Source organism: Crinia signifera, chromosome 12, assembly GCF_055691185.1.
Source record: "Crinia signifera chromosome 12, ASM5569118v1, whole genome shotgun sequence".
NCBI lineage: Eukaryota > Metazoa > Chordata > Amphibia > Anura > Myobatrachidae > Crinia > Crinia signifera.
Genome location: NC_139228.1, coordinates 21,754,086 through 21,767,562, shown reverse-complemented (window position 1 = coordinate 21,767,562; position 13,477 = coordinate 21,754,086). Strand labels below are relative to the sequence as shown.

The 13,477-nt window shown below is 43.4% G+C and overlaps 1 protein-coding gene across 1 annotated transcript in view; it reads left to right on the top strand.

Moving 5' to 3' along the window:
• Positions 1–11,004, top strand: part of EXOC5 (exocyst complex component 5) — a 29,850-nt gene extending 18,846 nt beyond the window's left edge. The window contains exons 10-18 of the mRNA XM_083166864.1: positions 756–838; positions 2,727–2,936; positions 3,268–3,415; positions 4,272–4,380; positions 4,877–4,997; positions 5,090–5,176; positions 5,451–5,559; positions 6,382–6,597; positions 9,282–11,004. Coding sequence (XP_083022990.1) covers positions 756–838; positions 2,727–2,936; positions 3,268–3,415; positions 4,272–4,380; positions 4,877–4,997; positions 5,090–5,176; positions 5,451–5,559; positions 6,382–6,597; positions 9,282–9,470 — 1,272 coding nt within the window. The 3' untranslated portion in view covers positions 9,471–11,004. The remainder of the gene's footprint in view (positions 1–755; positions 839–2,726; positions 2,937–3,267; positions 3,416–4,271; positions 4,381–4,876; positions 4,998–5,089; positions 5,177–5,450; positions 5,560–6,381; positions 6,598–9,281) is intronic.
• The last annotated feature ends 2,473 nt before the right edge of the window (positions 11,005–13,477 follow it).

Genomic DNA, 13,477 nt, shown 5'->3' with positions numbered 1-13,477 from the left:
ACAGGAGAAGCTGGACAGTGTCTGAGCAGTTTAGATGCTGCCTGGCATTAGACTGTGTTTGCGCAATCTAATCCCGAAATCCCAGGACTAAAACCCTGGCCATTTTGGGGGCCAATCCCAGGATTGGCCACCCTACTCTGGTCCGTGAGGTTGGAAAAAGAAAGAATGTGCCCCATCAAAATCATCCGCTTCAAACCTTTAACAGAGCCCTCCCTAATGACCAGATACAGAGGGGGACACATGAGGGATCAGCTGAAGAGGATGCAGCCGGAACAGTATTTTGTAAACAGAGGCTTCTTGCATCTGAAAATGCAGGGCCTGTCGCACATCAGGAACATCCGTTCCACTAACTGACCTCTAAGCCACCCACAATGCCCATAACAACTGAGACACCAAGGCCAGAAGCCCTGCAGCCAAAGACAGTCACTCACTCTGCTGCCCCAAACCAGACGTGACAGTCCTATGTATTTGTCAATAAATCTGCCACAAAGACTGATCCCATTGTCCAGTTGCAAACGAATCAATACTGCGTCGACTACTAAATCTGGCCACGGACCTTGCGCTTATTTCCAATGTTTCTCCTTGTTTCATCTCTAGAAGCCTGATACACCGTGAGATTGTAGCTTATTTACATGAAGATGAAAAGAAAACATAACCATTCCTAATGCTGTTTACATAGGCTGCGGCTAATTGTACAGGACACGGATAACATGCCAGCTAAGACTCTGCTTTTTCTCCCCCTAATGTAACTGTAGAGTTTTGTGAAAGAGCAGCTGGAAGAATGCAGAAAATCGGATGCAGAGCAATATCTCAACAATCTCTATGATCTGTACACAAGGTAAAATTGATTAAGTTGGCAAATTTATTTTGAGTAATGTGCATATTTAGGAGAGGGGGGAGGGGGTGCGTGTGTTTACAGAGGTATTGACTGCAGGCAACAAGAACTGAAGTTGATGATGTTACTGCTAAAGTCTTGCTTTGAAATTCTGTTTGGCGTTTTAAAGCATACACGTCCTATGTATGCAGCAGCTTCGCTCAATAGTTCGACATGCATATGGCCGACACGGTCAGATTTCCCGACATGACGCTGGTCGACGCAGCATATGGTCATTGTGAGTTTTATGCTCTTTTTTTTTTTTACTTTACGTGGACCCCGATTGGGAACAGGAACATGTTGATACCAATTTACATGTTGCCTGTGTTGACTTTTTTTCCCCCCATGTTGACCATTTTAGGTCGACCTATCCCAGTGAGAGCAGCCACTCATAGGGCAACTGCCGTAGTCATAGGGATCCAGCCGACCCTTTTTTTATAGTACCCATCTGGCATTGCATCCTGCCAGAAGCTTAAACTGTCAGACAGATCTCTGTGCACAGTTGAGATGTACGGATTTGGTTATACTCTGTTCTCAAATCGTATTGGCTATCTAAAACATGTGACCGCTGATAACCAATAAGAACAGAGTAAATCTGAGTAAAACTGAACCTGCACATCTCTAGCGCACAGACATAAAAAAATGGCCGTCCGGATCAGTGAAATTGGGTGTTTTGTGATGGCAGCAATTTCAGTGCATGCATTGCCCTGTCCTTTGGGAGCATGAATATAGCAGGGGTCTCTTCCATCTAGCATGGAGCTGGGGCAAGTGTTAGCAGCTGGTGTAAAGCCAGGGTTCTGTACTGATCTCTGCTTGCAGATGCACCGACTCCTGCATTAGCCCTTCCACCACTACAGCTGCAGGGCCTGATTCAGAGTTAATTGCAAATGCAAATCTTTTGCCAAAAGGAAAAAAAAAAACAATGCTGCACTGCAGGTGGGGCAGATGTAACATGTGCAGAGAGAGAAAGAGAGCTAGATTTGGGTGAGTTATTTGTTTCTGTGCAGGGTAAATACTGGCTGCTTTGTTTTTACACTGTAATTTGGATTTCAGTTAAAACACACCCCACCCAAATGTAACTCTCTCTGCACATGTTACATCTGCCTCACCTGCAGTGTAGCATGGTTTTTCCCATTTGAGGAAGATTTTGCATTTGCGATCAACTCTGAATCAGGCCGCAAATTTGTGCTACTCAAGGTGGTAACGCATCTAGCCAACCAGCCCCTAACTGTCAGTTTACACACAGTCTGTAACATGGCAGTTCGGCGCTGATTGGCTGGTGCATTATCACCTTTGATTTAATCTCTTATGGAGGCTTATTACATCTGCCCCACTGTGTATTGATGCATACTTATTGTCTACCTAATGACTGCAATGCTTTTGGGAGATATCTAGTAAATAATAGCTGTAAAATTGGCCAATAAGAGGTTTGTGATGAAAGAAAAAGAAAATATTCAAATATAAATTGCTTTATTCATTGACGCAGGCTTAATATATTCAGTATAGTCCCTTTTCAAGAATTGGATGTAATTGTTTTTTTTAAAAGTTGTCTGTTGGGCATAGCTGAAGACTTCCTAGTGTTCATTCTAGCACCCGCCATCTATGAAAATCCATGCAGTTCCTCTTTCCTGCCTGGGTGTCTCTGTCTGCTGTGGGGTTTCTCGCACAGGTCTGGTTTGCATATCAGCGCTGATATACAGACCACACTGTGCTAGAAGCACTACAGCAGACAGCGACACCCCAGGCAGGGAAGAGAAACTGCATGGGTTTTCAAAGATGGAGGGTGCTAGAATGAACACTACATACAGATGGGTCTCTTGGCATGCAATTATTTTTGTTGTATCTTCTACAGAACTACTAGTCTTTCTACTAAGCTCATAGAATTCAATTTGGGAACCGACAAGCAAACTTTTTTGTCAAAGTTGATCAAGTCCATTTTCATTTCTTACCTGGAGAACTATATTGATGTAGAAACGGCTTACTTAAAAAGTCGGAGTTTATCGATCTTGCAGAGATACTATGATTCCAAAAACCATCAGAAGAGACAGATTGGAACTGGAGGGTAAATACCGCTATGTTATTTTCCCCATCCCGTTCTTTATTTGGGTTTTGTGTGGTCTCGTCACCACTATATTAAATTCCTATGTATGACAAAAGTTTTGTCGTTTGAGCTTTTTCTCCTTAAAAACTGCAACCTTCTATGATATTCTATAATGACCCCATTATGTGTTGGAATAACTGACCACAACCCCCACATTTTAGTTTGCATTGTTGTAGATTTTTATTATTTATTTTTTAAATATAAAAAAAAAAAACTTGTTTGCAGCCTAACTGAATATTGTAAACTAGAGATACAAATGTAATTATAATGATTCTTGTATATCCTGTAACAGAATCCAAGACCTAAAGGAACGTATTAGGCAGCGCACAAACTTGTCTCTGGGACCAAGTATAGAAACGCACGGCGAGACTTTTTTGGCCCAAGAAGTGGTGGTAAACCTCTTACAGGAAACCAAGCGTGCCTTTGAGAGATGTCACAAGGTACGATGCAGCGGAACTTGCATATGGTCATGTATTATCATTTTACTCGTATTCATCCTGTAGGAGGAGGTGATCGCATATCCCACCTGAAGTCTTGATTGCTACTTATGAGATTATGGGGGGTATTCAATTCTGGATTCCGACTGTTGGAACCCTGGCCCATTTTCTCCCAGCTCGACAGTTTCTCGACCTGCAGTATTCAATGTTCCGTCTGAGTGGCGAAAAGGGGGTGGAAACTGCCGTGGATTGTCGAGATACGCCTGTGAATTCGACAATTCTCAGCCGTTTCCAAAAAAAAAACAGATCCAACTGGTTTGGAAGTCAGATTGGTTTTGTCGAGATCCGCCTTCAATGCTGTCGGAAACGGCAGCATTGAATAGGCGACGGGCACTGTCGGAAATAGCGCCCGGGATTGAATAGATTGTCCTCCTTCTGGGGTGTGAGGAATGCGGGCGTGGCATCTTCTAGAACACCTTATGGGCACTCACCCTGATCTGTGCTTCTAACAATCTTCCAGAACAATGGAGGAACTTATTACGCCCTCTAATGAGTTAAGAAGTTGCCCATAGCAACCAGTTTGCTTCTACCTATCATTTTATAGAATGAACTTCATAAATGCTGATTGGTTGCTTTGGCCAAAGCTTCCACTTGTCTACTTCACTCTTGACACGTATGCTTAATGCAGTGAACATTGATGCCACACATGCCATTGTGGCTGTAACCATAGGTTGCAGGATTGATCCCATTTCCTGTGGCATTTATACGCTGCAGTTTGCTGTCTTTGAGAAGCATTACAGTGAATGTACGGTGTTTTATCGATGTTATGACTGCAAACGTTTTCCTTTCTCGTCCCCAGCTTTCAGATCTGTCTGATCTCCCAAGGAATGCATTTAGAATATTTTCAATACTTGTCGACTACTTATGTATTGAACACATTGATTATGCCTTGGAAATAGGATTAGCAGGTAAGAGACGGACATCATTTTTTAAAAATGTGTTATATATATATATATATATATATATATATATATATCTCTTGTAACCAAGCTGTACCAACTCTTGCTGAGCGACCTACAATGAGCAGATCGCTCGGCAGTGTCTCCCTGTGTTTAGCCCCATTTGGGAATAAAGCATTTAGCTAATTTATTGGAGACCATTTACAGATGGAGCGCATTTCTTCTTGCCGGGGGCTATGGATGGAATCGCCAACTGCCAGCCCCCAGAAGGGGACGCGCACGCAGGAGACACTTGTGTGTCCCCTGCTGATGGAGGTCTCCGCCGCCTTCCCAACGCTCCCCAGTCTGTCGTTCCCCCCCCCCCCCAACCTTGCTCGTCTCCCTGAAGCAAAGACGTGCAGGGCATTCTAGAGATTCCTGGCGCTCCATCCGGAGGGCCATTTTTAATCGTTTGGGATATTGATTTTAATTTTTTTTTCTAAAGGATCATTTTCTGTCTTTCCAGCAATCCCCTCTCCGGACTCTAAGAATGCCAACCTCTATTTCTTTGATGTTGTACATCAGGCCAACACTATATTTCATCTATTTGACAAACAATTCAATGATCATCTAATGCCTTTAATCAGGTGAGTTTCCGTTCTTCCCATCACGTAGTCTTCGATATAACGACACCGTCAGGTGGTAACGCTGATGACCTTTTTTCCCGGTTTCTCTGCAGCTCTTCTCCAAAACTGACAGAGTGTCTGCAGAAAAAGAAAGAGATCATCGAACAAATGGAAGTGAAACTGGACACTGGTATAGACAGGTAAGCGAATACAGGGCATTGATGCGCAGATTGTATAGGGGAGTCCGGAGATCTGTGTGCCCGTACGATGACCATTCCTATATATTCCGCTCACTGGTTTCCGATGGGGTGGCGTGCTCGAGCATGTCTGTTCCTGTGTTAAAACATATTTCAAATTTACTTGCAGCAGCTTTCAATGCAGAGAAAGAAATGTGTTATGTTACTCTTGTGGATCACTTGTTTTTGTTAATAACAACCAGAAAAAGAAGAAACGATCTTTCTGATGTACCTACAGGACACTAAACTGTATGATCGGTCAGATGAAGCAGATCTTGACAGCGGAACAGAAAAAGACAGATTTCAAACCGGAGGATGAGAATAATGTAGTAATTCAATACACTTCTGTAAGTACGGTGACCTAGTCAGGTCTACTGTTCACATGGCTTCAGTAATTACTTTGATAGTAAATCCCGGCAAACCTTATTAACGATTTATTTATAGCCACAAACCAGTCATATTAGAGGCGCACATTATGTTTACAGTGTAAGACATAGGGCATTGCTTCCAGTGTCTATGTCCATAATGAAAATCAGACCGCTCTCTGACTCTGCTCTATAGTTTTCTGATGTGGCTGGAAACCTCTATTGGGCATAGGGCTCCAGGTGTTGTGAAACTACACACCCCAGCATGCCTTGCCAGAGTATTGCTATTAGGAAATGCTAAAACTGTAGCAAAGCATGCTGGGATGTGTAGTTTCACAACAGCTGGAGGTCCACAGGTTACCTATCACTGCTCTATATGGAGTGTCAGCCTCCAAGTTGATGCCGGTTTTACCACATGGCACACATGAACACCGCAGCCTGTCACATCTACTCATTTAAAGCCATCGAAAACCACACGGGTGGTGGTCCGTTTTTGACCATTTTTCCGACAGTCAAAAAATCGTCAGTCTTCGATGATTTACATTCAAATTTACATTCGACCTATTCAATGACGGTTGGAAAACTCTCGGATCGACTAATTACTCATGGATCCAGGTGTTCTAGTCGAAACTGCAGCCGTTTTCGAGTATTTATCGCCGATGCAGTTTCGACTTTTTAAAAAGGTGAAACTGCATCGGTGGAAAAACTGTCCGAAAACGGCCGCAATTGAATAGGTAAGTCCGTTTTCAATGTTGCATTCAACTTGATGATGATGACTTTGACCGTCGTACTTTGATCAAACAGGCTTGCTCCAAGGTTTGCCTTTACCTTCGAAAGCAAGTGGAGAAGATCCGTAATTCAATGGATGGCAAGAATGTGGACACCGTCTTGATGGAGCTGGGGTTGCGCTTCCATCGCCTTGTATACGAGCATCTGCAGCAGTTCTCGTACAGCTCAATGGGCGGCATGCTGGCCATCTGTGACGTTGCAGAGTACAGAAAGTGCGCCAAGGAATTCAAAGTTAGTATTGAGTCGCAGACTACATTCTCTGGCCACTAAACAATTAGAGCTTTCCGTGTGACGAGTTTATAATGAGCGATTATTTTGAGTTTAAAACGCTTTCTATTATGACTGTTTAGAATAGTTTTACTATTACCAGTGTAACTATTGCTAATCATTACTGAACTGTATGATAGAGATCCTACTGATTATTCCTTGGACATTCCTCCCCATTAGTGTTACGTAATTTAGGTGCTCCCAACAGTTTGTCTGCTAAGAAATGTTGTTCTATAGGCCAGAAAATGCCTAATTACTAAAATAAGTGAGAATATTTGTACAGATGGGATGCCGGCAGTCACAATACCGAAGCCGGTGTCCTGACTACAGTCAGGAGACTGGTGTCAGAATGCCAACATCATTGATTCTTCCGGCACGGGAATCCTGACTGTTGGGAGGTTAGGGATGGGTGGTGGAGGTTAGTATTAGGCTATGGTAAGGGACGGTTAGGATTAAGCTATGGAGAGTAGGGAAGCCAATCCTGGGGCATTTTTTCAATACCGGGATCGAAAAATGCTCAATTCCAGGATCGGCTTTCCTAATAAAAAAAACGCTCTGGCTGCCCCGCATTTACTTACATTTGCAGGTGCAGCAGGGTTGCCGGGTGGATGGGTGGCCGGGTGCGCGGTGATCTTCATACTGCCGGGTGTGGGGACAGGAGATCCATGCTCCTTGCCTGCTTGCTGGTGCGCTGGGTGGGCTGGTGCGCTGGCTAGTTGGGGCGGCACAGCTTCATACAGTCGGCGTGACCTCTGCCTGCGCAGAGTGACTTCTGATCTCGTCACGCTGAGAGTCAGCCGCTGCCCGGCATTAGACTGCGCATGCGCAGTCTAATCCCGAGATAGTAGTAGTAGTAGTACGTTTATTTATAAGGCGCCGCAAAGTGTCCGCAGCGCCGTACATAGCAAACAAAAAACAAATGACAGGGTAACGTACAGGGTGTGTTGAAAAATACAGTATAAATAGGGGTATAGCTGGTAGAAATAAAATCAGCATCAGTTCAGAAGTAGGTGTCAAAATTGTCGAGGAGACTGAAGATGAAGTAGAGGAAGGGAAGAACAGGACAGGAGGACAGCTAAGGTAAAGAGGTAGGGTGAGTACGTGAGGCAGGAGGACCCTACTCATAAGAGTTAACATACTAAAAATAGGTGGGTGGACGAACGAAAAACAACAGGATAAGTAGGAACGGAGGGGAACGGAGGCAGGATAGGAGGATCAAAAGAGGTTAGGAGGAGGGATAGGCTAGTCGAAAAAAGTGGGTTTTGAGGGAGCGCTTGAAGGAGGTAAGGGAATCAGAAAGCCTGATGGGTGGCGGGAGGTTGTTCCAGTGCAGGGGGGCAGCGCTAGAGAAGTCTTGGACACGGGAGTGGGAGGAGGTGATTAGGTGAGAGGTCAGTCGGCGGTCAGCGATGGAGCGAAGAGGACGGGAGGGAGTGTGGATAGAGATCAGTGAAGAGAGGTAAGGAGCGGTGGAGGAGGAGAGAGCCTTGTAGGTGGTGGTGAGGAGTTTAAAGAGAACTCGGAAAGGAATGGGGAGCCAGTGAAGAGATAGACAGAGGGGGGAGGCGGAGGAAGAGCGGCGGGAGAGGAAGATGAGCCTAGCAGCAGCGTTAAGAATGGTTTGGAGAGGTGCGAGGCGGGTGAGAGGTAGCCCAGAGAGAAGGATGTTGCAGTAGTCAAGGCGGGAGATGACAAGAGAGTGAATGAGAATTTTGGTTGCGTCAGTGGAGAGGAATGGTCTGATGCGCGAGATGTTGCCTAGGTGAAAGCGGCAAGACTGTGAGAGAGCACGAATGTGGGGGGTGAAAGAGAGGGAGGAGTCAATGATGACACCGAGGCAGCGCGTTTGGTCGGTGGAGGTGATCTCGGTTTCACCAATGCTGATGGAGATAGTGGGAGAAGAGGGGATGTTCGGGGGATGGAAGATTAGAAGTTCAGTTTTAGCCATGTTTAGTTTCAGGAAGCGTTGGGTCATCCAGGCTGAGATGGCCGTGAGGCATTCGGAGACCTTGGACAGGAGTGATGGGGATAGGTCGGGGGAGGAGAGAGAGATTAGGGTATCATCAGCATAAAGGTGGTAATGAAAACCATAGGAGCTGATGAGGGTGCCCAGAGAGGTGGTGTAGAGGGAGAAGAGGGCCAAGGATCCCGGGATTGAAATCCTGGCGTTTTGGGGGCCAAATCCCGGGATCCTGCCTATCCTGGGATTGGCCATCCTAATGGGGAGGGAGTGTTATGGTTAGGTGTGTACGGGTTATAGGGTTGTGTACTAGCCGGGAGGATATTAGTTATGGTATTGTGGGGTGGGGGGGGGGGGGGGTAGGTAAGTATACTTCCTTGCCTCCTGTCGGGATTCCCCACCACTGGTTATCTGTGTGTCTCCCGTACAGATGTGTCTTCCTACATCATCATTTTAGTCATGCCAAACAGCCCCTCTCATGCTGAGTGAACTCTGAGGGTTATTTAAAGGGGCATTTATTTATAACACATGGTTTTGCCTTGTAAACGACTGCCCCTTTAATAAATAGTCTGAGTTTGGTCGGCATCAGTACATCTGGTCCCTATCCTCTGTGCGCACCTGCTTTATTTTATTTTAATTTTTTTTACCTTTGTACCTGACTCATTGTCGTTTTACTGTCACATTGCAGATTCCTCTTGTGCTGCAGCTTTTCGATACCCTTCACTCCCTCTGCAACCTTCTGGTTGTGGCCCCAGATAACTTAAAGCAGGTTTGCTCCGGAGAGCAACTGGCCAGCCTGGACAAGAACATCTTACACTCCTTTGTACAGCTGCGAGCGGACTACAGATCCTCGCGCCTTGCCCGACACTTCAGCTGAAGAGCTTACCACCGAGATGAATGTGTATCTGCCTATGCCAAGTCGTGGCTAGAAAATAGCACAGGAGCCCATTCCTTCATACATAAGGGTGGCTTTAGTCTCTACAGCGCAGGACACTGGCTTTAGAACGGTAGTGCAGCTACTGTGTGTATAACCCGCTCCTTCTGCCTCTGTCATCGTAAGAGCATTTCTTAGGTGGTGAAGGTAGAGCTAGGTGTGTTCCTAATGTAGAGACCACACTCCTTTCTGAGATTGTTATTACAGTGGGATACATTACCCATTGCCTGATTGGCTAGCAGAGTCATTTTTTAAAGGGACTCAAGTTACGTAGGGAAGTGTGTTTTATTGCTTCTTATTGTGTATTGTGATGCCATGACGGGTGATTTTACTTCCGAACCCTAGTTAGCGTTTCAAGATTTATACGTGACCCTTCCCACATCCTGGGCACAAAATGCCCTATTCCTAGCTGGGCCTGGGATGGCATACCACGAATGTACTACCTTCAGTATGATTACAATATTTAACATTTTCTAATTGACCATTGTTGACTTGCACGGATCTCTGTTTTGTTACATTTGGTGAACGGTCTCTCCTGTAACCCCTTTTTACATGTTAAAATCCCCCAACCTTGTGATTTTCTCTCATGACCCTTAAAGCCAATTTAACAATTTACACATTGAGAACTGTGTTTTATCCCAATTCACCATTAACTTATTTGTACAGGGCATTAAGCTAGATTAGTTTATCGGAATGATTACACTTTGGTCTTTTATATGTGTGTGTGTTGTGTTAACCTGTAGCCCCCCCCCCTCCCCTCCTCCTCCTCCAGCATTGACAGATGATACAGATCTATTTTGTTTCATTGATTCTATTGCGGAACAGTGATGTATGTTTGTCTTGGGATCTTTACAGGATTTTAATTTGCAGATTTAACCCAATTTTGTTATTTTTTTGCAAAATAAACCTTCAATGGGAGGCCAGTTGCAACTTATCCTTATTTATGCCAAAATGTGATTCCAATTTTCTATACAGATGAGTACCACAACACAATTCTCCTGTGTCGAGCACTATATCAGAGAAGTATGTTGAGAGATTATTTTATTTTCCTATGTCGGTCACACAGACAGGTGCAGGTAAATCCTTGGCTTCCAAGCTCGGTCATTGGCATACAGGATGATGAGAATAGTTACACACAAACACAGTGCATTTTGTGTGCTGCAGTTTGACTTCTTTCTATTGTCTGTGTGTATTGTTTTCCCCAGCCATGATAATGTCCACAGTCACCTTAACCATGGTGATATAAACAATTCGTTCAGTTAATGAACTTGATCATCATGAGCCGAAAGCTTATTCAATAAAATTAATACCAATATATGTTCTACAAACACAAATGGTCAATACGTTGTTTCCTATGGTGGGGATTTGCATTGTCCAGAAGAGAATGTTGTGCAATGAAAGCAGAAATCTAATGCTGTAATGCATTCACTTACAGGTATGTTTTACACTTCTTGGATTAAATATCTTTTTTATCGGTCTTTGTCCACAATGCGCTTATCTCTTATAATATGTATTGGAAGTACAGATAGCGACCACTGCCAAAACACTTTAAGGTCTGCAGAGATCACGTTTAAATATTTGTTCCAAACGTAAGAGGAAACTGGTTAAAAACCACAAAATATGGTTAAAGGAGAACTCCACTTGTATTTATTTTCCTTACTAACCTTCCCTCCTCTGAGTAATGGGAATGCACAATGTACAGAAGATAATCTCTCATATGCACCAGGCATTGAAAGTGTTCGCTTGCCAAAACAGCCAGGAGAAGTCGGAAAGAAACCTGCGGCTTCCATTGGCTGTATCGTGTCCGCATTCAAATTGGTCTTTGCTGTTGGCTTTCTATAATCCTTGCTTTCTGGCGCTGAAAAGCATCTCCCGTGCAACAGGCCTCCGTGTGTTGACCATACTATTAAGGGAAATGTTTAATGAATCTACACCATTATGTTTTCAACAGCCAACATGTTGACTTTCTCAGAATGTTGATCGGTGAAATATGAACATTCTAAAAATGTTGCCGTTTGGTTAAAGCATCTAGAGGAACTAGAGGTGGGGTTAGAATTTGGGATCTAAATAGCAATGAAATACTTATTGGAAGACCAAGGTTTAGAGGTCTGACCCAGAAGTGAAGGTCACATGATTTCCAGGACCTGGAAAGTGCCACTAGAAGGTAAGTCCATTACTGGGCGATCAGGATGAAATGTTGATATTCTAACGTCAACATTTCATACACAACCTGGTGGTAGCACTCTCTTCCGTCCACTTGTATGACTGCTGCTTATTTGGCCACAGATGAGATCTTTGGCCATTGTATGAGACAATATTTCCCGTAAGCCTATGATCTATTTCTCATCCATACATATGATCGATAACCATAAGACATCTGCTGTACCAACAATGTTATAATGCACTGCTACTTTGAAAATGAATGCTGCTATAAAGCTTGGGGGCAGCCCTATTTGTGGTCTTGGTTTCGTCTGGTTATATTATGTCATTAGCGCCATCACTCCAACCTTTTGTTATTAGGGCGTCGCTAAATGTAATTTATTTTTCTAAGTCAACTCACTTCCAGCTAACTCACATTTCAGATCCCAGTGCCTGGCCCACAAGAAAGATTTTAATCTTAAAACATTTTCTTTGTCAATTAAAGCAATTGTTTTATTAACATACTGCCAAGAGTGTGTGCTTGGGTTTTACCAATGGAAGTGCTACTTTGACAAAACGTAAAATGTTAACATCATTGGTTGAATCATTCTGCTAAACATTGCGTCTTGTCCGCCCAGTTATTAACAATCCAAGTCTTTTTGACCTGAGTTGGGAGTTTGTTCACCTTTAAAAAATATCAAGGACATACACATAGTGTTCATTCTAGCACCCTGCTCCTTGTAAAATTCTTTTAATTCCTCCTTTCTGCCTGGGTTATCTCAATATTGAGATACAAACCAGACTGTTCTTGAAGTACCACAGAAGACAGTGCCACCCCAGGCAGGAAGGAGGAACTGTGATGATTTTTCAAGGACCAGGGTGTAGAATGAACACTATTGAGATATCTCACTGTATATCGGTAATGAAATCTGCACTCTGCACTCAGGGAGGAGACCTTTCCCATTACCACCCCTGAGTAGGGACAGGGTTATGTCCATCGATCAGCCACAGTAGGTCTTACACAGCCCAATGCGGCCAACTCTCACCTTAAATTGTTTTTGCACTGAACGGACGTTCTTAATGATCTGGCAGGCCCAAATGATCAATATTTTCGGGTTGATCCCCCACATACACTCTAGACATATCTGGGCAATCAGCTGATATCAGGCCAGATAATTGGAGAATTTATGTCTAGTATAAGGCAGCAGGTTGAAATAAAAGGTGGATCCCTGAATGATCTTCTATGTCCCAGCAGCTGTAGAGACATGTATTGCCTAACTGTAATGTTTTTGGAAGTGTATATTTCAACGAATTTGACAGAAAAGTCGGCATTTAAGACTATCTCACGGAAATGCTTAATTTTTTTTTTATATTTTGTACTTATTGTTTTTGACCCTTATTTTAAAGTTGTATAAATGTATGGAAAACTATGGTTTCTTAATATATACTTTTTTTGTTGGTGCACGTTGTTAATTTTCTTTAGTGCAATATCTACTTTTGCCTGCTAAAAGGGCATCAATAAAAATGTTTGCAGTTTTGACATGTAACATTTCCTGTCAATAAATAAATTCTTTTATGTTATTAAATGCTTGTGTTATGGTTACTGTTACATATTATGCCGCTGATAGTATAATCCTGTCTTAAGGGGTGTACACATCTAACACTTTGGCATTATTCCCATGCTTTTCCTTTGATAATAAAGTTGTACCTGTGTACCAAATTTTGTTAGTAGCAGGAAACCGCTGTAGCATATCATTTTGTATGCAAATACAGTTACAATTACACATACAATATGCTGCATATTTTAATCA